This window comes from Oncorhynchus gorbuscha, linkage group LG14, assembly GCF_021184085.1.
Source record: "Oncorhynchus gorbuscha isolate QuinsamMale2020 ecotype Even-year linkage group LG14, OgorEven_v1.0, whole genome shotgun sequence".
NCBI classification, from domain to species: Eukaryota; Metazoa; Chordata; class Actinopteri; order Salmoniformes; family Salmonidae; genus Oncorhynchus; species Oncorhynchus gorbuscha.
In genome coordinates this window covers 32,285,282-32,311,719 of record NC_060186.1, presented here as the reverse complement: position 1 = coordinate 32,311,719, position 26,438 = coordinate 32,285,282, and the positions used below count along the sequence as shown (strand labels likewise).

The window sequence follows — 26,438 nt, the reverse complement described above, 5'->3', positions numbered from 1 at the left end:
CTAATGTTAGCTCATCTGACTGATGTTGTAACGTTAGCTAGCTAATGTTAGCTGTCTGACTTTATTCGCAAGCAAATTTTCACACCATAAGCTCTAATATTTGATTAGATAACTTGGCTAATGTTGCTCAACATTTCTCTGGCTAGCTAACGGAGAATTAGACCCAGCTAGCAAGATACTTAACAATGCTAATACACTTTCCACCACACTTTCTCCATCACCTCAAACTTTCCAAATGCCAGTAGTTTTTCAGTGACAGCTCATGAAGTGCACTTCATCCCCGTCTCTGTGGTCAGGCATCTCACCTAACGTTACTGTTCAGGGGACGCGCTCCTGAAGCCCTGAATGCAGCATGCAGTTCGGGGCCTAGCTCAATGTGGGCAGAGAACCCTTCCTGTCTCCTTCAAAGTCACCTAAGTTGAGGTAAATGTCAAAGATATCAACATCAACGAAAGCAAATATTTTTTCTTTACCCCTTTTTTCATGGTATCCAATTGTTAGTAGTTAATATCTTGTCTCGTCGCTACAACTCCCGTATGGGCTCAGAAGAGACATGCACGCATCCAACCCGGCAGCCAGCCGCACCAATGTGTCGGAGGAAACACCGTGCACCTAGCAACCTGGTCAGCGTGCACTGCACCCGGCCCGCCACGGGCGTCGCTAGTGCGCGATGAGACAAGGATATCCCTACTGGCCAAACCCTCCCTAAACCGGACGACGCTAGGCCAATTGTGCGTCGCCCCATGGTCGTCTGCGACAGAGCCTGGGATTGAACCCAGAGTCTCTGGTGGCGCAGCCTTAGACCACTGCGCCACCCGGGAGTCCAAACTAAAGCAAATCTTAATCAAACCTGGTCCATGGATAAAAATATAAACCATGGAAGTAAGTGAGGCTGTCATTATGCATAATGTACTTTGTCAAATTCATGTTATACCACTGCAGTGGTATATTTTTATATGACAAACTACTGCACCGATGTTAACATAGCGTTAATTAGCACCTATTTGCACGTGAGCTAGCTAATTGCTCACAATGAGGTCATCTTATTTGGACAAATTTGCCTTCTTGATCAGTAAGCCTACATGTACAGTTACGTAATCGATTTGATCGTTGATTTTCGGTGTTTCTTCAATGTATGCCTTGTTGTGTTTGGCTGGCTCTAAATATGTATCGTTGATGCCATTCCCTTAGTTACACATAGCGAGTCTACACAGCCTACACATCCTACACAGCCTATACAATAATGAAATCACCAGGTCCCAACATACATGGCAAGTCAAGAAAAGTAATTGTAACTTTTCCCCACTGCAAACTGAATAAGTTAGGACACAGAGGTTGCTCTGAAAACACTTCAAGTCTTTAAACATAAAGAGAAGCATAGCGCCAGCCGTACCTTAAGCCATTCTCTCATCCTCAGCGCAGGAGAAAACCTCCCTGCTTCCGTTTGAAAACCGTCACTCATGTCCAACAATCAGGAGCTTCCCAAAGAATTGTGTTCTTGACACGAGGAACACAGTACACCTACAATTTGTCTAGGAGACATGTTTAATTATTTCCTCTTTAGTGTTCTGGGTTTATTTTTATTTCTTATTTATTGCTCTGGGATTTATCGAGGTTGCTTGTAGTGTTCACTGCTCTTACTTATACTGCGCCTGTCCAATACCCCCAGACATGACTGTTTTTATATACTACAGCCAGGCCCTAAATTCACTACAACAGGGGTGGCCATACTCTTTGAAATCTTCAAACACATTCCACAGTTCAATGAGGTCACTACACATCAATCATCATGACAGCTTTAAGCTTTAACATAAACAGATGCGCTATCTGGTTAAATAAACACTCATTCGAGTGGAGTGCGTGAGAACGGAAGGACAGGATGTACATATATGGGCATAACCACATGACCCATAAAATAGGTCATAAATCACTCGTTTGACAGATGCCGTCGACTGTATTCTCTCTCACATACACTGTGTTCACAGAAACATTGCTCGGATCTTTTCCCCTGGACCTTGGAGGACTTTTGGTGTGGATGATGTTCAGGTTAGATATTCCTTTAAATGATTCCACTGAAATGTACCATTTGATTTTAATTTCTTTATTGAAACTTGTACCTTGTTCACACCACAGGGCCTACCAAAGCAAGGTTTCTCAAACAACTGTGAGGTGTTTTGTTGTGAAGGTAAGATGCTATTCAGTATATGATATTAGTCCTATTTTCTGTTATAACATATGAAAAGTTACTATTATTTCTGTGCTTGCAGCATGCAAAGCACACTATTGTTATTGCTCATACTTTTTCTTGTTTATTATACTTGACACTTTTGGGGACCTATTTCCTACAGTTTTTACACTACATACGCAATTCATATATTATTTAATAATAATAATAATAATAAATTATCATTATTGTTATCGTAACTATCAAACTTAACAACCTACTTACACTTACATTGCAATGGAAGCACAGTGTGATTTCACTGAGGTATGTATAAATTATGAAATTCTCATCACTAGGGGATATAATGTTTTTTGGGATACTCATCCGATTGTGTGATTTTCTTTTTCAAAGGAAAACATGCAGCAAATTAGGCCATGGTGGTGACTAGTTATCCTGTGGAAGTTTCCCATGACATAATTTTTGAACATTATCAAAAAGTTTAATTTCCTCATCCTTAAAATCACGTTTCACTGTAGCCAGACTGACCTGAATATATATTTCCGTATGTAATGTATGTAATGTATGTCGTTCACTCACTAAGGTCTGAAGGAGACAGGTTGAAAGATGGAAAAAGGAGGCGAAAACAAAACACACTACCGGTAGGTGTCATATGATGAGTGGTATAGTCTTAAATCAATGTTCAAAGATTTAACCCCCCCCCCCAATATATTTGGACGCCCCCCCACCAAGAAGTCACAGCATGTCACATCAGCATCCAGCTCTGCAGGATCAGGTACTGTATAGGCTATTAGAAAAAGTAAGGTGCATTCCAGTCCACACATCCCTAGAGGTTCCCTTACATGACTTAATGACCCCAGTCTGTTTTCTTTCTAGACGAAACTGAAAACAAAATGCACGGCGAACTGGGAGCTGTGAACTGGGTATGTAGTCTACTGTGTAATGCTGAAGGCTTGATGTGTGGCAAGATATAATAGTTGTGATGACTTGAGTAGTTCTAGATATCACTGAAAACCCCTTTAGTAATAGTGGCTTTTGTTTGCATGGTGGTATTGTGAAAGTGGGGTGTAAATTCAACTTGATCACCCAATGAGGCATTACTCTTAATATGTATACTTCCTTTTTCTTTAATGAAGCAGATTTTTTATTTTACCTTTATTTAACCAGGCAAGTCAGTTAAGAACATATTCTTATTTTCAATGATGGCCTGGGAACAGTGGGCAGAACAACAGATTTGTACCTTGTCAGCTCAGGGGTTTGAACTCACAACCTTCCGGTTACTAGTCCAACGCTCTAACCACTAGGCTACGCTGCCGCTGTTCTTCTAAGGGGCACCCACTGTTTCCCTCCCTAGTATAATTGGGATGAACAGGGAAGACAACAACCCTTAAAGAACTACGGTTGTATGATGGTCTGGATGAAGAGGAAAATATTCTCCTCAAGGAACCATGTTCCAATTACAGAGAGATGATGATATGTTCTATGTGACAAGAAGAAAATATTCTCCTCAAGGAACCATTCATGTTCCAGTTACAGAGAGATGATGAGATGTTCTATGTGGAGGCAGTTGACAACAAGAAAATGACTGTCTTTGCCTCTTTAGAGGAGCAGGAGTGAAGCCATTTTTGAGGAGTGTCAAACCTTGTTTTCGTCTTAATTGTTAATTGTGTTGTTTAGTAAAAATGACGTAGAAGTCACCCGAGTCTATGATCTCTGTACTGGAGCTGGTATAACTTAATGTACAAAGCACATTCAGTTTGTCAGTATGTCTATATGGTATAGTCTGTCTCCATTCTCATGAGGAAAGTAAATAGCAGTATAAATCTAGATAGGTGGTAACTGTATATATATGCTCAATGAAATAACAGTTATCAACACAATTCTAACAGTACATGACATACATAAAAAGTCTGTTCACTGCAACAGTATCTGTAGCTTGTCTCAAATAGAGCATGAAGCAAAATGTGTTACAACACATCTGCTGGTACTTTATAGCATATTTCTTATGATCTTCGATCTTCTGAAATACGTTCGTATTCAACATGTGCCTTACGCAAACGTGTGTTTGTATTCTTTTTTACATAGTATTTTCTTTCAATTTTAAATTATTTTTTAAATTATGCACACAACAAATACAAAAAACTGAAATATACAAACAAGAGTACATAAACCTAACAGACAGGGGTATTACATTTAATTTTCATTTAGTTAAATACTTTTATGGTGCGTATTGCTTTTTTGTTTTTACATTTACTGATCATTTCAAAATAATAGCCTGGCTACTCCTACCTCGGCCAACAGCTCCGGCCCCCCCGCAGCTCCTCGCCCAAGCCTCTCCAGGTTCTCCTTCACCCAAATCCAGATAGTAGATGTTCTGAAAGAGCTGCAAAACCTGGACCCGTATAAATCAGCTGGACTTGACAATCTGGACCCTTTATTTCTGAAACTATCCGCCGTCATTGTCACAACCCCTATTACCAGCCTGTTCAACCTCTCTTTCATATCGTCTGAGATCCCCAAGGATTGGAAAGCTGCCGCAGTCATCCCCCTCTTCAAAGGGGGAGACACCCTGGACCCAAACTGTTACAGACCTATATCCATCCTGCCCTGCCTATCTAAGGTCTTCGAAAGCCAAGTCAACAAACAGGTCACTGACCATCTCGAATCCCACCGTACCTTCTCCGCTATGCAATCTGGTTTACGAGCCGGTCACAGGTGCACCTCAGCCACACTCAAGGTACTAAACGACATCATAACCGCCATCGATAAAAGACAGTACTGTGCAGCCGTCTTTATCGACCTTGCCAAGGCTTTCGACTCTGTCAATCACCATATTCTTATCTGCAGACTCAGTAGCCTCGGTTTTTCGGATGACTGCCTTGCCTGGTTCACCAACTACTTTGCAGACAGAGTTCAGTGTGTCAAATTGGAGGGCATGTTGTCCGGTCCTCTGGCAGTCTCTATGGGGGTGCCACAGGGTTCAATTCTCGGGCCGACTCTTTTCTCTGTATATATCAATGATGTTGCTCTTGCTGCGGGCGATTCCCTGATCTACCTCTACGCAGATGACACCATTGTATACACTTTCGGCCCGTCATTGGACACTGTGCTACCTAACCTCCAATCGAGCTTCAATGCCATACAACACTCCTTCCGTGGCCTCCAACTGCTCTTAAACGCTAGTAAAACCAAATGCATGCTTTTCAACCGATCGCTGCCTGCACCCGCATGCCCGACTAGCATCACCACACTGCATGGTTCCGACCTTGAATATGTGGACACCTATAAGTACCTAGGTGTCTGGCTAGACTGCAAACTCTCCTTCCAGACCCATATCAAACATCTCCAATCGAAAATCAAATCAAGAATCGGCTTTCTATTCCGCAACAAAGCCTCCACTCACGCTGCCAAGCTTACCCTAGTAAAACTGACTATCCTACCGATCCTCGACTTCGGCGACGTCATCTACAAAATTGCTTCCAACACTCTACTCAGCAAACTGGATGCAGTTTATCACAGTGCCATCCGTTTTGTCACTAAAGCACCTTATACTACCCACCACTGCGACTTGTATGCTCTAGTCGGCTGGCCCTCGCTACATATTATTATTATTATTATTATTATATTCGTCGCCAGACCCACTGGCTTCAGGTCATCTACAAGGCCATGCTAAGCAAAGCTCCGCCTTATCTCAGCTCACTGGTCACGATGGCAACACCCATCCATAGCACGCGCTCCAGCAGGTGTATCTCATTGATCATCCCTAAAGCCAACACCTCATTCGGCCGCCTTTTGTTACAGTACTCTGCTGCCTGTGACTGGAACGAATTGCAAAAATCGCTGAAGTTGGAGACTTTTATCTCCCTCACCAACTTCAAACATCAGCTAGCTGAGCAGCTAATCGATCGCTGCAGCTGTACATAATCTATTGGTAAATAGCACACCCATTTTCACCTACCTCATCCCCACAGTTTTTATTTATTTACTTTTCTGCTCTTTTGCACACCAATATCTCTACCTGTACATGATAATTTATCACTCCAGTGTTAATCTGCAATATTGTAATTATTTGCCTACCTCCTCATGCCTTTTGCACACATTGTATATAGACTCCCCTTTTTTATCTGTGTCAATGACTTGTTAATTGTTTACTCCATGTGTAACTCTGTGTTGTCTGTTCACACTGCTATGCTTTATCTTGGCCAGGTCGCAGTTGCAAATGAGAACCTGTTCTCAACTAGCCTACCTGGTTAAATAAAGGTGAAATAAAAAAATGTAAAAAATCATATGAAGAGGCGTTTGTTCTCTGCCCATTTCATTTTATGGACAAATAATCTTCCATGAAAGATAAACAAATGAACAATGAAAGTTAAATCAGGGTCCATATCATTTGGATCAAAATAAAACATATTATGTGTGTGTTTGTATTCATTGTGTGACTGTCATACCTCAGATGGACAAAAAAAGGTGGGCGGGGTTAACCGTTTGACTCCGCCCGCATTGAGCCCGGCCCGGAATTGCACACTGCAGTCAGGGGTACTTGGCTGTAACTTGCAAGCTTCCTTTCCAGAGCGCCTTGATGCGGTAACTCCTAAATTGGTTGTCTCTTCTCTCTTCAGTCGCGTGCTGCATTCTGTTGTTATGTGAACGATTGGCTGAGCCTTGGATACAGCCGGTATTGCTCCAAACGCGTATCACTCGTTCGCTTACAGCCAGTAGTGATCCAACCCCCCCCAAACTTTTCTCATCGGATCTACACAAATTACGTAGGTCACCTATTTTGGATTCAAAACGGCGAATTTCGCCAAAAAGGTGACTAGTTAACATCTCTTGTGTATGCTTGTCATCGGCAAGGACTGGGGAGTTTTTTAGGGTAAAAATAAACGGAGTAAAGCACAGGCAAAATCCTAGAGGAAAACCTGGTTCAGTCTGCTTTCCAACAGACACTGGGAGAAAATCCCTCACCTTTCAGTAGGACAATAGCCTAAAGCACCAAATCAATTATACACTGGCTCCTGAGTGGCCTAGTTACAGTTTTTACTTAAATCGGCTTGTAAATATATAGCCAGACTTGAAAATGTCTGTCTAGCAATGGTCAACAACCAACTTGACAGAGCTTGAATAATTTTTCAAAGAATAAATGGGCAAATATTGTACAATCCAGGTGTGCAAAACTCTTTGAGATTTACAGATGTAATCACTGCCAATGGTGATTCTAACAATATTGACTCAGAGGTGTGAATACTTATGTAAATAAGAGATTTCTGTATTTCACTTTCAATAAATGTGTTTAAAAAAAATCTAAACATATTTACACTCATTATGGGGTATTGTGTGTAGATAGGTAAAACACGTTTTTTTTTATCCATTCTGAATTTAGGCTAACACTACATGTGGAATAAGTCAATGGGTATGAAGACTTTGAAGGCACTGTATGTACATTGCCAAGATTGATCAAAGTCAACCAAATGCCTTATTAAGTTTATGTTAAATCTTCAAATAAAAAACAAATACAATTTATTAAAAAAGACCTTTATTTAAGACATTCCTGAATGTCAGCTGCATTTGTTATCAGAGTGGTTTTCAAAGAACAATACAAAGACCGTGTGACAAACATATGAAAAAATATCCTTTAAAACAAATACAGAAAAAACATAATTCACTCGCTACCAACCCAGAAATCTGATTTGAGAGTTGCACACCTAAAGGGAAGTTATTACTTCCATAGTGATTTATAATCTGCCAAAGCAGTTACAGGCATGGGCAGGAAAAAAGGGCTACTACAAGAACAAAAACAAGACATGTAGTGTTACCTTTAACCGGTTAGGGAGCATTAAAACATTAAATATACACACAGCTTAATGTGTTCTCGTTGCGTCTGGGTCTGTTCGGAGATGTAAAGTGTGTACAATAGGGTTACATAGCGTTAAACAAGAATGTAGCCTCCAACAGCAGGGAGGCTACTCGTCATCATCCTCATCATCATCCTCCTCATCATCATCTTCGTCGTCGTCATCAGCAGCTGCGGAGGCGGCAGTATCCACTCTACCATTGGTGCGGTATGATGCAATATCCTGTGGGACACATCACAATTACTTATAGAGCCAGACGGATATGTTTGGACCCAAAAGCAATATATCTGCTGACATACTGTTTTACAGAGGGAAAATAATTAAAAAGTGATTTTCCCACACTGAATTCTCAAATTGCCATCCAAAATAGCAGTTGTCCAAGAAATATGCGTCAGATGTTGATTTCTTACATTTGGACAATGACATCATGAGAATGGTGTTCAGATCAGCATGAAATTCCCCTTTTTCATCCTATTTATTGAATATTGGTGGAATTATCTGCACCCATCTTATTCAAAATCAGAAGATTTTAGACTTCGAAGATTTTAGACTTCTAGAAGTCTTCAGAAGACTTCTAAGATGATTGAATAGAGGATAATCACAGAAAAGCCAGAATTCCAGTCATTGTGAAAACCCCATCTCTGGAAGTTGTATTAAAGCCCTGCTCACCTTGTCGTATTTCTCCTTCAGCGTGGCTGCCTTCTTCTCGTACGGCTTCTTCTCCTCAGCTGCAGAGCTGTTCCACATCACTCCCAGCTTCTTAGCAGTGTCTCCAATGGACAGGCCTGGGTGCTCGCTCTTTATCTTGGCCCGGAAGTCAGCACAGAAGATGAAGAACGCAGACCTGAGAAACAAAACAACCACATGTCAATTCAAAGGGAAGTTTAATTCCCCTCTCGGATTGCTATCCAGTCTATCTGTCATGCAAACCTTGTGAATTATGGTACATACGGCGGTCTCTTTGGGGCATTGGGATCCTTAAACCTCTTCTTTTTCTGGCCATTGGGTGGGATGTAGTTCTTCATTTCTCTCTCGTAGCGGACCTTGTCTTGCTTTGCCATGTCCTCAAACGTTCCTTTTTCTTTAGGAGACATGGGCTAGATGTAGAGGTATAAATTCAGATTACACATCCACATGGCCACAGCAAGACTGTCCACAAGGTCACTCAAGTGTAACAAAACATACCAAGGTGGAAATAAATTCAAAACCATTCTGAATATGGACCAGGAACATGTCACTTCACAATCATTCACTGGTGTGTAATGCTACCTTCCATCGCTCTGAGCATTTCTTGGAGAACTCTGCGAAGTTGACGCTGGCTTCGGGCTGTTTCTTCTTGTGCTCCGCCCTGCAGGTCTGCACGAAGTAAGCATATGAGGACATCTTGCCTCTCGGCTTCCCAGGATCTTTCCCCATGGTGACTTGTGTAGGTCTAGGAGGAGAGGATATAGATAGAGTTTCAACATAACAAGGATAAATTCCCCCTGAGCGTTGGCCATATTAAATGAGTGTCCCTCCCTAGCTGCCCATAACAAAGAATGGGGCCTGGGGGGTGTGCACATTTGTCTTCTCCTTTTTGAAAATAAACTATTGTAATCGCTAATAATTATCACTTGCTGCATTACGGCAAAACCTTTTTTTGCAAATAATTAAAGGTGCAATTGTGCATATGGATGGTGCAGCGTAGCTAGCAAGCTACAATGGCAGTTCGCTAGCATCGAATCCAACCCCCTCTGAACACCAAAACAAAGCATAGCTATCATGGATCCATCCCATTGTTGTGTCGTAGGTAATAGCTAGCTACCTAGCCTTGCAGTGAGCCGTTATAAATAGCTAAATAACGTGTGAGTGTTGCAAAATACAACATGGTTACCTAATCTGACTCTTATCAAATGGGACAAAACAAAAACTAACGTTAGCTACGATATAGCAAATAAAATCGAGATGCTCTGTTAACGTTGTTAATGTCAGCGCAACGGGCCAAGCTTGCCACAGCTAGCGTCTAGCTAGAGCAAAAATAGCTAACGCTAGATAGACGTTAGATATGTCTGGCTTCCATGAGTTTTTAAAACCAACTAACGTTAACGTAATTAAAGTCACGAAAATATTTTAGGTGGTGCCTAAAAATGTGCTGGTGAGCAGTTGTTTACTGTCTTTTGTTAGTTAGTTAGCAAGCAAATGTTTATGAATGCTCAGCAAAATACACTAAATATTTGAACAAAAATAAATGTCCATGTTGCTATTTCTCATAATTAGTAACGTATTCTAGCTAATATTTTGGGTGTAAATACATACCCTCAGTTAGCTAACCAGCTAACGTTATGCTTCATCAAACAACAATGGGACGATGATCAATATTCGCTAGTAGCGCAAACAATGACGTCACTCTCGTATGGTAATGAAGAATTCTTCAAAATAAAAGCACGCATTTCTAAACATATAAATGTAAATCTTCTTCGGTGGGGTTTTAGTCAAGTGGCCAGGGTTCCGGTCTGGAAGCACGGTTTCGACTGCTCCTACAGTTTTGCTTCCATACTGCAGATGCCCACCCGGAAATACAATTTCCATACAAGGCCACATAGAGATGTCAGATTACAAAATTCCTAATAATACACTAATTGTCACTGAGGCTGATTTTTTCCCCCATCACTCACAGCCGAAGATATTATGTTTATAGTTTATATTCATCCAATGTCTGACATGTTTTTGGATGACGTGTTGTTGCTCGCCTGCTACCTGTGCGCACTGAGTGCTAGTGTGCCTGTGGTGTTGGTCTGTGTAAACTGGATGCAAATCCTGGTCCGTATAAACCGGATGCAACACAGATATAGATGAATCGGCATATGCAAATATCAGTAGATTTCCTTGAAAACAACGGACGTCCGGACATCTTGGACGCAGTCTCCAGTTCTTATTTACCTCAGTGGTTTTAGTAGCCTCGTATGAAGCATCCTGATTTAGAGAAACAGAATGTAAGCTTGTGAGATCAGGATGGTTTGTACGAGGCTAGGTTTTTAGTGCAGACGACATCTAACACGTTATATTGCCTCCCACTACTGTATTCAAGGTAGAAAAGAAAAACATATTTGAAGGGAAACAACTAACTTAATCGACAAAACAAAACTAAGCAAAACAGACTCCCACTTCTTCCATCCATCGTTGAAAGTTCCATGTTTCCCAACTCAGGCTCTGGTGCCTGAGAGGGTAGTAAAAAAGGCTTGTGATAGCCTTTCATGTAAACTCCTTCACCGACAAGTCCTCCAATCTCAGGAACTTCTCTGACGCATCCACAATGATGTCCATCTTTCTAGACTTTTCTCCACTTTGGCAGTGCCGCTGATCACCATAGCCATAAATAGTACAAAGTTCACCTTCTTAACCTGTAGAATATCTGTAGCCTGCAGGTAATGCCTATCCACCACCATGGGGCCTTCATGACCGCTCGCTCCCTCAACCCTTTTGACAGCCACTGCAAATGATATATTCTGGATGGACCTGACTTTAGCCATTTTCCTTCACCCTCGTTGGGCATTCCTAAAATGAAGCAACATGGTTCCCACCACAATTGCAACATTTCACATGATCAAAACTCAAACCACACTCAATTTGATCTTCTCCACAACTTTCATCTTTCAATCACAGACACTTTCCACGTGTTAAAAGGCACAACAGCAATCACAATCTTGGTACAAATGCTCTTACACAGTAATTCACATACCTCAACTTCTCCTCGATTTGGAGGGACTTCACTTCAAAAAACAAAAGAACAGATAGTCTTCATGTTCTCTCCATTAACTACTCATTTCATCCAATGTGCATCAATCACTCCAGGGATATTTTACATGTCTTCCAATTGCACTTCCCACGAAACGCCAGATATTACCCCCTTGAGGGGTGCCCTGATCCGAAGAGCTACACACAACATGACAACATTCTCGACTCCAGTACAACGTTACTCAAGCTATTTCTGCTTATCAGGAGTACACGAAATCAAAACAAGTCCACTTCTCGTAATCCTTACTGCATTTACTTAAACCATCACTCTTTCCACCAGCTTGGATATTTCAAATGGATTCGCTCCTCCTCAACAAACAGCACTCCTACAAGATAAGAAGGAGCATTCCCAGAACTATCCATTTTGTTTTCCAGCAATACTTTGGTCATTTTTCAATTCTTTTGGACCATTGTCCAATCTTCCTTGCTTTTACCGCCATTAGTTTTGTGTTCACCACCTGCTCCAGCTTCCACCATCTTTAACCAAAGAGCAACCCACTAGTTCCGTCCTCTTCAAGAGTCAGCCACTGACATCAACCTACCCTCTTGCAAAGTGGAGAACTCATTCAAGAGATATTAAATGTTAATCAATGTTCATTTTTATTGGGCTTATATTATGCTTTTATTGTACTTATAATGCAAATATAATATAAATGCAAGAAGGAATTTGTGGAAACCAATTACAAAAATAATGGAAGACCACTATCAAAAAATACAATGTTCAGATTGGTATGTTCTCAACATTGGAATTTAGAGAAAAAACTATTATACGTGCTGAGGTAAAAGTGGGTTTGGGAACACTCAGTAGGGTCTGTAGAATCTCTATATAGTGGCGACTGAGGTTTAAATACCTAGCAGTACTTCGTACTCCACCCACTCCATTGGTCCCAATGCAAAACACTATCGACCTATCTATTACATATTGGCTTATAGAGAATAAACAGCTATTCTATGTGCCGAAAATAAAAGTGGGTTTGGCATTACTCAGTAGAGCCTGAAGAATCTATATATGGTGTTATTTCTTGGGGGACTGCAATACAATATAGGCCTATACATTACAGAGAAAAAAATACTCTATGTGCCAAAGTGTGGTGGGGATTACTCAATAGGGTCTGTATAATCTATACAAAACATTACGGACATCTTCCTAATATTGAGTTGCACCCCCCCACTTTTGCCCTCAGAACAGGTTAAATTCATCAGGGCCTGGACTCTGCAAGGTGCTGAAAGCGTTCCACAGGGATGCTGGCCCATGTTGACTCCATTGCTTCCCACAGTTGTCAAGTTGGCTGGATGTCCTTTGGGTGGTGGACCATTCTTGATACACACAGGAAACGGTTGAGTGTAAAAACCCAGCAGCGTTGCAGTTCTTGACAAACGGGCACCTTCTACCATACCCCGTTCGAAGGCACTTTTTTGTCTTGCCCATTCACCCTCTGAATGGCACACATACACAATCCATGTCTCAATTGGCTCAAGACTTAATAATCCTTATTTAACCTGACTCCTCCACACTGAAGTGGATTTAACAGGTGACATCAATAAGGGATCATAGCTTTCACCTGGATTCACCTGGTCAGTCTATGTCATGGAAAGGACAGACGTCCTTAATGTTTTCTACACTCAGTGTATCTGGATGTAGTTTAGTGGGGGACTGAGGTATAAATACCTAGCAGCACTTTACTCCAACCACTCCATTGGCCACAGTGCAATACACTGTTTTTGAAACACCAAATACCCTTTGGGCTTTAGATCAAAAGTAGAGCAAATAAATAACACCATATATAGATTCTCCAGACCCTAGTCAGTAATCCCAAGCACACTTTTACTTTGGCATATAGAATAGTTTTATCTCCATAAACCAATATGTCATTTATAAACCTACAGTGTATTGCTTTGGGACCAATGGAATGGGTGGATTAGAAAGTGATGCTGGATATTTCAACCACAGCCATCCAAGAAATAACACTATATAGAGATTCTACAGACCCTACAGATTAATCCCAACCCCACTTTTACCTCAGTACATATAATATTTACTTTCTCTATGAGCCAATATGTAATTAATATACATTGAATGGAGTGGGTGGAGTAAGGAGTCACCAGCACTCTGTATTAAACCCGTTGGTCAACATAAGAGACCAATTTAAGTTTTGCAGACTTGAATTCTAATTACATATATTTTTATTTGATTTTCGATATTCTTAAAGTTTGGCTTGTCTTTGCATGGGGACTCTTATTAAACATATTTACAACCCTTGATCGTGCTGCCAGCATAATACCTTGCTGCTAAGATAACGGTAATAGCCAGATTCGATGAGCGGTATTTCAGCTGTGCGACGTCTCCATGCATTGTGGCTCCTATTAGCTGCCGCCAACTCCATAGAACGTCTGATTGGGCGCTTGCTTTCCACAGCTCTTACTGGAGACGTCGAATGATTGGTCGTCTTTCTAGAGTCTAGCGTGACACTTCAAAGTTTGAGGGGATTCGATTATTTGGCCCAGGATGCCGCCTGAGAAGAAGTTTACACAAGGTGAAATCTGATGGCATTCGTTTTGGAAACGGGCTGCCTCCCGGGCGTGCGCCAGGTGCTCCAAACTAGCAATGAGCACATGGAGTAATTTCAGCAATAAGGCCCGAGGGGGTGTGGTATGTAGCCAATATACCCCAGCAGCCAATATACCCCAGCTAAGGGCTGTTCTTATGTATGTGGAGTGCCTGGACACAGCCCTTAGCCGTGTTATGTTGGCCATATGCCACAAATCCCCAGGCCGCCTTATTGCTATTATAAACTGGTTACCAACGTAATTAGAGAAGTAAAAATACATGTTTTGTCACACCGGTGTTATACGGTCTCATTATACCATGGCTGTCGGTCAAATCAGCATTCAAGGTCCACCAAGTTTAAAATTGTCCATTTGCCCGTTCACGTCACGGTCCATAATAAGGTGCACCTCTTTGTTTCAGTGCAGCGGAAATTAATAAAACATTTGTTTGTGTCACATTTTGAAATATTTTAAAATGCTATTTTAAAAATAAACTCCAAAAACTGCCCCACACAAGGACTAATATATGGCCCAACAACATATCAGCATAACTTCTGGCCATTAATGGCGAGAATATAGATGCTGTGCTTGCCTTCACTTGTCTGGCCTTTTACAGAACATTTACTCGGACACCTGCAAACACAACGACATAGCCTATTCGGCAGGCTTTAATAAAACATATATATATACTTTAATAAAACAGTGTAACCACCAGTATCCCGGTCTACCACCCTTGGTGCACCTAGCGAAATGTGATGCTGAATCTTTCATGCGGGTCCAAGCCCCCCAGGCAGCACAGCATCAATCATCAAATTGCCCTCGCGGCTATTGTGCAATTCACAGGAATTGTTGTGTGTCTCCCATAACAACCAAGGACTCCAGCACACACAGTTGCACACCACGGAGCCCTGAAAACAAGTTTTCTAGAAATTGAACAATGCAAACTCAAGATGAAGAATCCTGCGAACCAGGTAGGCCTACAACTGAAGTGTCATAACTTCTGACGTCATAATTGTTATTACGTTACATTGCATTGGTGGCGTATTTTCAATGACTTTCTCTCGCTTGTGATTTCAAGCACAACGGAACTGTCCCGGAGCATCATCAAGCGCACGATCGACAAGTTTGCCTAACACATCCATCTCAGGTAGAGTTAGAGAAGAGATGTGTGCATTTGTGTCCAGACATCGCGCCCAATAACCAAAATATTCCGATTTCTGGAAACGTTTCATCACGAGCGAAAACAGCTATGGCAGCCGTGGGTGAGAAGCCTCAGATTACCTGACATGAGACTTTATGGGGCTGTTTCTCGGACTCTGATCCTAGTCTTTGGTAAAATAAATATATTTGTAAGGAGATTCTCCATTGAATTTGCTTTAAAGTCCAGGACTAGGCTTATTCTTCATTGAGCATGTTTTTTGGACTAGGTTTATTAATGTCCGAGAAACCTCCCCTTTATACTAATTTAAATGAGTTATTGTCTATTAACGTGATATTTGATATTTCAGATGACAGACGTATGTGGGAGTGGGACCCATATGAAACATCGCAGAAAAGAGATTTTATTTATCGACCCAGTTCATCAACACCAGTTTTACCGTAGGCCTGAAAATATGATTGACTATTCATGAATTCATTTATATTTCATTATGTTGTTTATATTATTCACATTTAGGCTATGTCTCCCTATACATTTTCTCCTTTTGTGAAATCTTTTTCAGTCCTACAAAGACAAGAGCCCATCGAAACTCCTATGCACTAGCTTGTCCTGTGGGTGCCACTGTGTACAATGAGGACTTCTGTTGGAAGCCTGCCACTAAACCTGACAGCATTCGCACAGGATCAGCCTCTGGGAACAGGAGGAACAACCCACATCCCAGTCAGGTACAGATCCACATTCACACTCAATCCTCTGGACATGAACTATTTAGAATGTGTAAACTTTCATACATTTCCATTAACTTTTTACAGAAAGAAAAGCTTCTTAACAAACATTAATCTAACATTTAGCTAACTAACCTGTCTGTCCCTCTGGTGCTCCTATTCAGGGTTGCATTTCAAATGGTGCACTACTTTTGAACAGGGCCCATAGGGCTCTGGTCAAAAGTAGTACACTGTACCCACTTAGAAAAAAATGGTTTCAAAAGGGTTCTTCAGCTGTCCCGACAGGGGAAACGTTTTTGGTTTCAGGTAGAGACTTTCTTCAAAGGGGTTCTCCTATGGGGACAGCCGAAAAACCCTTTAAGGTTCAAGATAGGACCTTTTTTTCTAAGAGTGTAAGGTGCCATCTGGGACACATCCCTGTTATTATTATTATTATTATACCTCTATGCTTTATTACTTATACATTTAAGCTCTTTGGGCAGCGATGTATTGAAAAGTGCTAAACATTCTTCATTTTTCCCTAGTCATTCATGGTGTGGAGACTGCCCAAGGGCCAGAAGCAGAGCTCTGTAGGTGGTTGGTCCCCCCTGGAAAAGTCCTCCTTCTGAGGAAGAGATCCGAAACGCTCTGACTGCCCAGTACCGGTCCACCTACCGGACTGACTACCTGGGCATGCCTCAAGGTAGAGAGATCAGGGAGCATACAGTGCCTTCGGAAAGATTGATGAGGAAAAATAACAATTTAATACATTTTAGAATAAGGCTGTAACCTACAAAATGTGGAAAAAGTCAAGGGGTCTGAAAACTTTCCGAAGGCACTGTATATGCCAAACGTCTTAGAGTAGGATTGCTTATCTATGATAAGTTTCCCCCCTCTCTCCATGTAATCTTATTCATTAAGCTCTAAAAGGCTAAACTTATCCTAGAACATCACTCCTGCCCTGAGAGGCTTTATGGATATAGGCTCTGAGCTGTGTCTGAAATGATACCCACACTAATTTTGTCCAAAGCCACACCCTGTTTCGAAGTTCTCGGTGTTTTCGAAGTACTCAACCAGCATGAGTATCTCTATGTAAAAGTATGATACTGTAGGCTTACAAAAGCTGTAAGGGGAAAAAAACAACTAAAGTTGGCTCAAACTGAAGTCGGAACCCCCCCCCCTCCAAAAAAAACAAACAAAAAAAATTATTTATCAGGATTCAATCAAGCAGATAAGGATATTCCTGATAGCACTTTCAGAACAGTTTTTTTTATTTGTACAGGACATAATAAGTCAAGTTGCATGCACTAGATGACTTCTCAGTCAAATCAAATCAAATTTGATTTGATTTGATTTGATGACTTCTCAGTCAGGTTTGTGTCTGAACTGAACAGGTCTTGCCATGTAATGATTCAGTTTATAAATAACTCTGCTGTGGTTCTAAAACACAATTCTGAAAGCATTATCTGGAAGCCATTACCTGCAATTGATTGAATCCTGGTAATTCTACGTTTTGGGGGGTTATGCCTTTAGTTTGAGCAGAAGACAGTAGTACAACTTCACTCTCGTCGTTTGTTACCCTTTACAGCATTCGCTTTGCAAGTTCTCTCTTCTGCACTTTTGTCTTTTTACAGGACTTCAGTTGATCCCCCCGATTCTCACTCCGCTGAACCACAAGCGCCAAGTCCCTCACTGCACGCACACAGAGATGAGGCACAACTACCGCCAGCCCAGGGAACGGTCTGAACTGCGGGGCAACATGTCGCGCTACGGCTGCAACGCACTGCACGGCGTTGCCCCCAGGGGTATAGGTAAGTTATGAGCTGCCTGGATGCATCCTATGAGTAGAGTGAAGTTGCCCCTAGCCAGTAATCTTGAGTCAGTGTTTTTCCCACTAATCGTTAAGTTTAGGATTGGGGGAGGGGAAGCCGATCCTAGATCTGTACCTAGGGGAAACCCTGGAGCAGTGGCGGCTGCTGATTGGCTGAATACCCGGGGTGTGAGGTGTTTAGAGTTGTTAACAAAGCAGCATGACGGAAATATGATGCCAAGTTTTTGAACTACCAGTAGTTTCTTTGAGAAGATATCTGAAGCGATCGGTGCATTTGAACAACAGCATCAATACACCTATTTAACTCTTGCATGTCAAAAACCGAATGACCCCTGCTGCACATGCTGCCACTGTTTTGATCAGGTTAGATTATACTATTTAAAATAAGCAGTCAACTCATGAATAGACTAGTGCACTAGGGAGAATGCAACAAGCATACAGATGCAATAAGTGAAAACACATTATCTAACTGGGGATAGCTAGCTAACATAATGTCACAAAGCATGATGCGCAAGCCAGTTAACGTTCATTCTGGAAAAACTTCAGATTTACGAGTTAGTCAGATATGAGTTTAGAAAGACTTGAAATTGGCATGGGAGCTAACTAGCTAGGAAGCTAACAGCTAGCTATAGCTAGCTATCTGCGTATTTAAGGTAGATAACTGGTTCATTTGACCAAAAAAGTGTTTCTCAAAAGTACTGTAGCTGGCTAATTAATTTGATCATGCTTTGTGAATCATCCGGGTTTATGCTGTTTTAGTCCACACAACATGTCACCCGCCCTGTCACCTACAGCAGAACCTGATGAACAACATGGGGGGAACAATCAAATTAGCCATGTATTTTTCTCCTACCAGAGCTGTAATGAGAAGGTTCTAGCTAGTGCATTCCTCTGTCCTTCGACTCTTGTTGGAGGTAGTTGTCCAGTTTATCAGGTCCCAGGCTGCCATGACTGTTACGATAATTTATTTACAAGTGAATTATTGCTTTTCGCTTTAGTGCCACCTCTACCTGATAGAGCAGATCTAGTCTGACGTGCGGAAGTAAGCCGGGGCTGCTGCTGGCAGTGTCTTTGGGGCAGTAACTGAACAGCTTGTTATTTCTTTATTGAACAGGAACAGCTTATTTATTTTATTAACAGGAAAATGTAATGTAAAAAATGTGTACTTTTTGTTGTTGTTGACCAATCACAAGTTGAGTGCCGCCCATAACGCTCTTATGGGCGGGCCGCCACTGCTATAAGTCATTTGATTTCCTTTCATTTTGACTATTAGGGAAGACTATATAGGGCAGAGGTGGGCAACTGGCGTCCCCGGCCCCCCTTTTATGGGCAATTTCCCCCAAAAATCTATAAGAATGAAAATACAGTTGGAACACAGTCTGGGTCATAACTTACTTAGTTAGAATTGTAGAATACACAAGGTGTCAATTCAAAATGTGGTTGTGCATCAGCAGGTTTTCTCTACTTGCCATGGCAAAATTAGTAGAATTGTATGAAATTTGGTTATACAATTGCAAAATCTTCTCTTCCACCCCATGGCAAAATTAGTAGAATTGTATGAAATGAATTATACAATTGCAAAATCTTCTCTTCCACTCCATGGCAAAATATGTAGAATTGCATCAAATGTGCTATAAAACTGCAAAATGTTCTATATGCCCCATGACAAAATGTGTAGAATTGCTGGAAAATAACTCTAAAACGCACAAGTTGTTCCTCCCCCCCAACAAAATGTAGCTTAGCGCCTTCAACAGGCTAGGGCTGGCTCTAACTACATGTGTGGGTATGGATGTGATTGTGTAGACCTGTGAGCCATGATGAGTTCATATTTATTGTGGCCCCCACCCCCATCAAAGTTACCATCCCTGAAATACTGAATAGGGTGCCATTTAATATTTTCCCACGCTGCACAATGTTGCTCAGAGCTAAACTCGGGTAAAATAAGGCAGCCTAGTGGTAGCCTAGTGGTTCAAGTATTGGGCCAGTAACCGAAAGGTTGCTAGACTGAATCCCCGAGCTAACAACGTAAATATTAGTCGTTCTGCCCCTGAACAATGCAGTTAACACACTGTTCCTAGGCCATCATTGTAAATAAGAATTGCCTAGTTAAATAATTAAACAACCTACCAGGCTCATCACTTAGAGATCACAGTGTATCTCCCGCCACTTTCTGTTCCAGTTCCTACTGTTGTTCATGGTCACATCCACAACCAGGAAAATAGTTCCCAGTTGACCACCTACGACAGACACTTTGGAGGGATAACGACCGATGTCTCGGCCGTGCTCCGCTCTCTACAACCCCAAGAGCTCCAGCAGTTCTGCAGACATCTACCTGACAAAGGTGAGCTACGGACTCTTGTTATGAACCCTGACTCTATTCTCCTAGTTACAAATCACTGCCCTGTTTGGTTGCTTGAAGTTGCCCATAAACACTGATCCTGGGTCAGTTTGGCATTTTCTCCACTAAAGGTTAAGGATTGGGGCAGGGGATCTGATCCTAGATCTGTACCTAAGGGAAAATTCACCCCCGAGCACTGTATATATGTTCACTGATGTGTTGTGTTTACAGATAAGGAGGTTGTGCAGACATTTTTGCACCGAGTGCCCCCTACCGGCCAGGTGAAGAGAGGTACAAAGTCACCTGTCCTCCCTCCTGTGTTGTATAGGTCAGAGTGGATGTCTGGCTGGCCCGGGCCCCTGTGATACTTGACTTTCTGTAGCATCCCGCCACAATCATGTGACAACCAGAGGCACTGTCCAGTCAACAAGTGCCTTTGTGGGACTGTGTGTATGAGTGTTTATGCTCTGTTTGTGAGTTTTATTTGCAGTGTTGTAACTGCCTTGACATTTCTGAAAATAAAGCCAATCAATCTAATGCAACGATACTTCCGTTTACATCTGCAATCTAACTATAACAGTACTGAATAACACCATTGTGATACTTTTTTTTAGCATGTTGTACTGTAGATATCACAGATGTAAGTGCAGTTTTACTTGCTGAATCAAATTATTCTTTGGTACAGTTACCATGATTCCAGAACCAAACCTCAGATTTATCAATAGTAGGCCTACTTCTTTAGAAGGCGCCAGAATGAGGTTTCAGAGACAGTCAGTAGTGTAATACCATCATTATAACATGCTAGTACGAAAGTGTCTGCACCCACTACTGTAAGTCATTACTAAATTACTCAAATGTCAAAAGTAAATGTAGTAACATAACAATAACACATGTTTACACCAATAGGGTGGTGCCCTTTAGATCTAATCCAAGGTTTTGTCTGCTCTGTGGAACTGACAATATTAGCAGAAATGCATCCAGTAGTTATCTTAGTATCTTAGTTACCAGAGAGCCACCCACGTGAATCCAGGTGAAAGGTTAGAGTGTCAGGTAATGTGACATCTGGAGAAGCAGAGGCTGTGGGCTGGACTGGCTCTGAAGGGCTGAGCTTCTCCATCCACTCTCACAGTGTTATGCTGGTGAATGAGGACCCAAAAGCGACTTAACAGAAACAGAGTCTTTATTCCAGTCTTTAACAAAAACGATAATCCTGGATATTATCTCAGGTAAAGTCAAAACAGGAAAACTGAAATCCTCTAGTCAGTAGAGGGGAACAACTGGAGACGCGGCCACAGACTGCAGGTCGCTTCGGGAAGGCGCAGGCCGTAGCTGATATAGATACCTGCTCACACGCAGCATCTGAAGAAGGCAAAAACACGACAGGGCGGAACAAGGACACAGAACAGCAAACATCAAACAAGGATCCGACAAGGACAGAAGCGGAAACAGAGGGAGAAATAGGGACTCTAATCAGAGGGCAAAAATAGGGGACAGGTGTGAAAGAGTAAATGAGGTAGTTAGGAGAATGAGGAACAGCTGGGAGCAGGAACAGAACGATAGAGAGAGAGAGCGAGAGAGAGGGAGGGGGATAGAAAGAGGGAAAGAACCTAATAAGACCAGCAGGGGGAAACGAATAGAAGAGGGAGCACCGGGACAAGACATGACAATCTATGACAAAACATGACAGTACCCCCCCACTCACCGAGCGCCTCCTGGCGCACTCGAGGAGGAACCCTGGCGGCAACGGAGGAAATCATCAATCAACGAACGGTCCAGCACGTCCCGAGATGGAACCCAACTCCTCTCCTCAGGATCGTAACCCTCCCAATCCACTAAGTACTGGTGACCACGTCCCCGAGAACGCATGTCCATGATCTTCCGTACCTTGTAAATAGGTGCGCCCTCGACAAGGACGGGGGGAGGGAAGACGAACGGGGGCGCGAAGAAAAGGCTTGACACAGGAGACATGGAAGACAGGGTGGACGCGACGAAGACGTCGCGGAAGAAGCAGTCGCACAGCGACAGGATTGACGACCTGAGAAACACGGAACGGACCAATGAACCGCGGAGTCAACTTGCGAGAAGCTGTCGTAAGGGGAAGGTTACGAGTGGAAAGCCACACTCTCTGACCGCGACAATACCTAGGACTCTTAATCCTACGTTTATTGGCGGCTCTCACAGTCTGCGCCCTGTAACGGCAAAGTGCAGACCTGACCCTCCTCCAGGTGCACTCACAACGTTGGACAAAAGCCTGAGCGGAGGGAACGCTGGACTCGGCGAGCTGGGACGAGAACAGAGGAGGCTGGTACCCAAGACTACTCTGAAAAGGAGATAGCCCGGTAGCAGACGAAGGAAGCGAGTTGTGAGCATATTCTGCCCAGGGGAGCTGTTCTGCCCAAGACGCAGGATTTCGAAAAGAAAGGCTGCGTAATATGCGACCAATCGTCTGATTGGCCCATTCTGCTTGACCGTTAGACTGGGGATGAAAACCGGAAGAGAGACTGACGGAAGCACCAATCAAACGACAGAACTCCCTCCAAAACTGTGACGTGAATTGCGGACCTCTGTCCGAAACGGCGTCTAACGGGAGGCCATGAATTCTGAACACATTCTCAATGATGATTTGTGCCGTCTCCTTAGCGGAAGGAAGCTTAGCGAGGGGAATGAAATGTGCCGCCTTAGAGAACCTATCGACAACCGTAAGAATCACAGTCTTCCCCGCAGACGAAGGCAGACCGGTAATAAAGTCTAAGGCGATGTGAGACCATGGTCGAGAAGGAATGGGAAGCGGTCTGAGACGACCGGCAGGAGGAGAGTTACCTGACTTAGTCTGCGCGCAGTCCGAACAAGCAGCCACGAAACGGCGCGTGTCACGCTCCTGAGTAGGCCACCAAAAACCGCTGGCGAATAGAAGCAAGCGTACCCCGAACGCCGGGGTGGCCAGCTAACTTGGCAGAGTGAGCCCACTGAAGAACAGCCAGACGAGTAGAGACAGGAACGAAAAGAAGGTTACTTCCCCAGACAGTCAACCCGACAACACGCCCTTCAGGGAGAATCCCCTCGGGGTCGGTAGAAGCTACAGAAGAACTAAAGAGACGGGATAAGGCATCAGGCTTGGTGTTCTTATTTCCCGGGCGATAAGAAATAACGAACTCGAAATGAGCGAAAAACAACGCCCAACGAGCTTGACGTGCATTAAGTCGTTTGGCAGAACGGATGTACTCAAGGTTCTTATGGTCAGTCCAAACGACAAAAGGGACGGTCGCCCCCTCCAACCACTGTCGCCATTCGCCTAGGGCTAAGAGGATGGCGAGCAGTTCGCGGTTACCCACATCATAGTTGCGTTCCGATGGCGACAGGCGATGAGAAAAATACGCGCAAGGATGGACCTTATCGTCAGAATGGAAGCGCTGGGACAGAATGGCTCCCACGCCCACCTCTGAAGCGTCAACCTCGACAATGAATTGTTTAGTGACGTCAGGAGTAACAAGGATAGGAGCGGATGTAAAACGCTTCTTGAGGAGATCAAAAGCTCCCTGGGCGGAACCGGACCACTTAAAGCACGTCTTGACAGAAGTAAGGGCTGTGAGAGGGGCAGCCACTTGACCGAAATTACGAATGACACGCCGATAGAAATTCGCGAAACCGAGAAAGCGCTGCAACTCGACACGTGACTTAGGGACGGGCCAATCGCTGACAGCCTGGACCTTAGCGGGATCCATCTGAATGCCTTCAGCGGAAATAACAGAACCAAGAAATGTGACAGAGGAGACATGAAAGGCGCACTTCTCAGCCTTCACATAGAGACAATTCTCTAAAAGGCGCTGGAGTACACGTCGAACTTCCTAACTTCCGGGTTGGAGCGAGTGGTCGCATCGGCACTTCGCTCCCGCGGGTAGTATAACTTTTTCATTACATTTCATTACATTTCATTATATTTCATTATAGCACAACGGTTTGATTTGTCTAATCTTAGCAATTTCTTCTCAGCTAGCTACATAGCAGTCTTTGTATCAAAGATAATTGCGTAATTATCGTATTTCGCCGTCCTAACGTAGTCTTCACTAGCCAGCTAGCTAACGTCCACTGATTAGCTGCACTGGAGAAACTATTACACTCAACTGAACGACTTGATTAGTGTAGTGTTAGCTAGCTACATAGCTGTCTTTGCTGTCTTCGTATCTTCGTATCCAAGATAATTGTGTTGTTTAGGTTTAGAGTGTGTAGTCTTAGAGTGATTATCTTAATTTACCGAGGTTAGCTAGCCAGCTATTTGTCGTCCTTAACGTAGGAGACTCTGCTAGCTAGCCAACGCTAGCCAACGTCTTCTGAATAGAACTCAACAACCCGGTCGCATTCACAGGTAGTATCACATTTTCACTTCATTTCATTACAATACAACGGTTTGATTTGTTTGATCGTAGCTAGCTACATAGCTAGCTACATAGCCGTCTTTGTATCAAAGATAATTGTGTAGTCTAGAGCGATTTTCTAGGTTCGCTAGCCAGCTATTGTCGTTCTTTTAACGCAACGTAACGTAAACAACACTGCTAGCTAGCCAGCTAGCCCCGAATAGCAACACTGCAGAAACTATTACACTCAACGGAACGACTTGATTAGTGTAGTGTCAACAACGCACCCACTGCCAGCTAGCCTACTTCAGCAGTACTGTATCATTTTAATCATTTTAGTCAATAAGATTCTTGCTACGTAGCTTAACTTTCTGAACATTCGAGACGTGTAGTCCACTTGTCATTCCAATCTCCTTTTCATTAGCGTAGCTTCTTCTGTAGCCTGTCAACTATGTGTCTGTTTATCCCTGTTCTCTCCTCTCTGCACAGACCATACAAACGCTCCACACCGCGTGGCCGCGGCCACCCTACTCTGGTGGTCCCAGCGCGCACGACCCACGTGGAGTTCCAGGTCTCCGGTAGCCTCTGGAACTGCCAATCTGTGGTCAACATGGCAGAGTTCATCTCAGCCTATGCCTCCCTCCAGTCCCTCGAACTTCTTGGCACTGACGGAAACATGGATCACCACAGACAACACTGCTACTCCTACTGCTCTCTCTTCGTCCGCCCACGTCTTCTCGCACACCCCGAGAGCTTCTGGTCAGCGGGGTGGTGGCACCGGGATCCTCATCTCTCCCAAGTGGTCATTCTCTCTTTCTCCCCTTACCCATCTGTCTATCGCCTCCTTTGAATTCCATGCTGTCACAGTTACCAGCCCTTTCAAGCTTAACATCCTTATCATTTATCGCCCTCCAGGTTCCCTCGGAGAGTTCATCAATGAGCTTGATGCCTTGATAAGCTCCTTTCCTGAGGACGGCTCACCTCTCACAGTTCTGGGCGACTTTAACCTCCCCACGTCTACCTTTGACTCTTTCCTCTCTGCCTCCTTCTTTCCACTCCTCTCCTCTTTTGACCTCACCCTCTCACCTTCCCCCTACTCACAAGGCAGGCAATACGCTCGACCTCATCTTTACTAGATGCTGTTCTTCCACTAACCTCATTGCAACTCCCCTCCAAGTCTCCGACCACTACCTTGTATCCTTTTCCCTCTCGCTCTCATCCAACACCTCCCACACTGCCCCTACTCGGATGGTATCGCGCCGTCCCAACCTTCGCTCTCTCTCCCCCGCTACTCTCTCCTCTTCCATCCTATCATCTCTTCCCTCCGCTCAAACCTTCTCCAACCTATCTCCTGATTCTGCCTCCTCAACCCTCCTCTCCTCCCTCTCTGCATCCTTTGACTCTCTATGTCCCCTATCCTCCAGGCCGGCTCGGTCCTCCCCTCCCGCTCCGTGGCTCGATGACTCATTGCGAGCTCACAGAACAGGGCTCCGGGCAGCCGAGCGGAAATGGAGGAAAACTCGCCTCCCTGCGGACCTGGCATCCTTTCACTCCCTCCTCTCTACATTTTCCTCCTCTGTCTCTGCTGCTAAAGCCACTTTCTACCACGCTAAATTCCAAGCATCTGCCTCTAACCCTAGGAAGCTCTTTGCCACCTTCTCCTCCCTCCTGAATGCTCCTCCACCCCCCCTCCTCCCTC

General features: G+C 43.4%; 2 protein-coding genes across 3 annotated transcripts; one reads left to right on the top strand and one right to left on the bottom strand.

Moving 5' to 3' along the window:
- Positions 1-7,698: 7,698 nt before the first annotated feature.
- On the bottom strand, positions 7,699-10,509 carry LOC123994796 (high mobility group-T protein-like). Its single transcript, XM_046297787.1, has 5 exons — positions 10,330-10,509; positions 9,304-9,466; positions 8,986-9,131; positions 8,704-8,878; positions 7,699-8,256 (listed from the first exon to the last, which is right to left on the bottom strand). The coding sequence occupies exons 2-5, from the start codon at positions 9,448-9,450 to the stop codon at positions 8,143-8,145; spliced, it is 582 nt and encodes a 193-aa protein (XP_046153743.1). The 5' UTR covers positions 9,451-9,466; positions 10,330-10,509; the 3' UTR covers positions 7,699-8,142.
- A 4,384-nt stretch (positions 10,510-14,893) lies between these two features.
- LOC123995913 (testis-expressed protein 26-like) lies at positions 14,894-20,929 on the top strand. Of its 2 annotated transcripts, none has more exons than XM_046299576.1 (8): positions 14,894-15,326; positions 15,434-15,617; positions 15,864-15,954; positions 16,077-16,239; positions 16,764-16,921; positions 17,853-18,029; positions 20,229-20,390; positions 20,716-20,929. In XM_046299576.1, the coding sequence occupies exons 5-8, from the start codon at positions 16,912-16,914 to the stop codon at positions 20,757-20,759; spliced, it is 393 nt and encodes a 130-aa protein (XP_046155532.1). In that variant the 5' UTR covers positions 14,894-15,326; positions 15,434-15,617; positions 15,864-15,954; positions 16,077-16,239; positions 16,764-16,911; the 3' UTR covers positions 20,760-20,929. The 2 variants fall into 2 exon arrangements, with proteins under 2 accessions (XP_046155532.1, XP_046155531.1); XM_046299575.1 differs by having other exon boundaries at positions 14,897-15,326; positions 20,619-20,929.
- The last annotated feature ends 5,509 nt before the right edge of the window (positions 20,930-26,438 follow it).

Coding starts and splice junctions, on each gene's coding strand:
- LOC123994796 (XM_046297787.1), bottom strand. CDS start 9,450: ATGGGGAAAGATCCTGGGAAGCCGAGAGGCAAGATGTCCTCATATGCT. Junction 8,879..8,985: donor AATGCCCCAAAGAGACCGCC/GTATGTACCATA, acceptor TTTGTTTCTCAG/GTCTGCGTTCTTCATCTTCT. Junction 8,257..8,703: donor TGAAGGAGAAATACGACAAG/GTGAGCAGGGCT, acceptor TGTGTCCCACAG/GATATTGCATCATACCGCAC.
- LOC123995913 (XM_046299575.1), top strand. Junction 18,030..20,228: donor CGTTGCCCCCAGGGGTATAG/GTAAGTTATGAG, acceptor TTTCTGTTCCAG/TTCCTACTGTTGTTCATGGT. Junction 20,391..20,618: donor CAGACATCTACCTGACAAAG/GTGAGCTACGGA, acceptor TTGTGTTTACAG/ATAAGGAGGTTGTGCAGACA.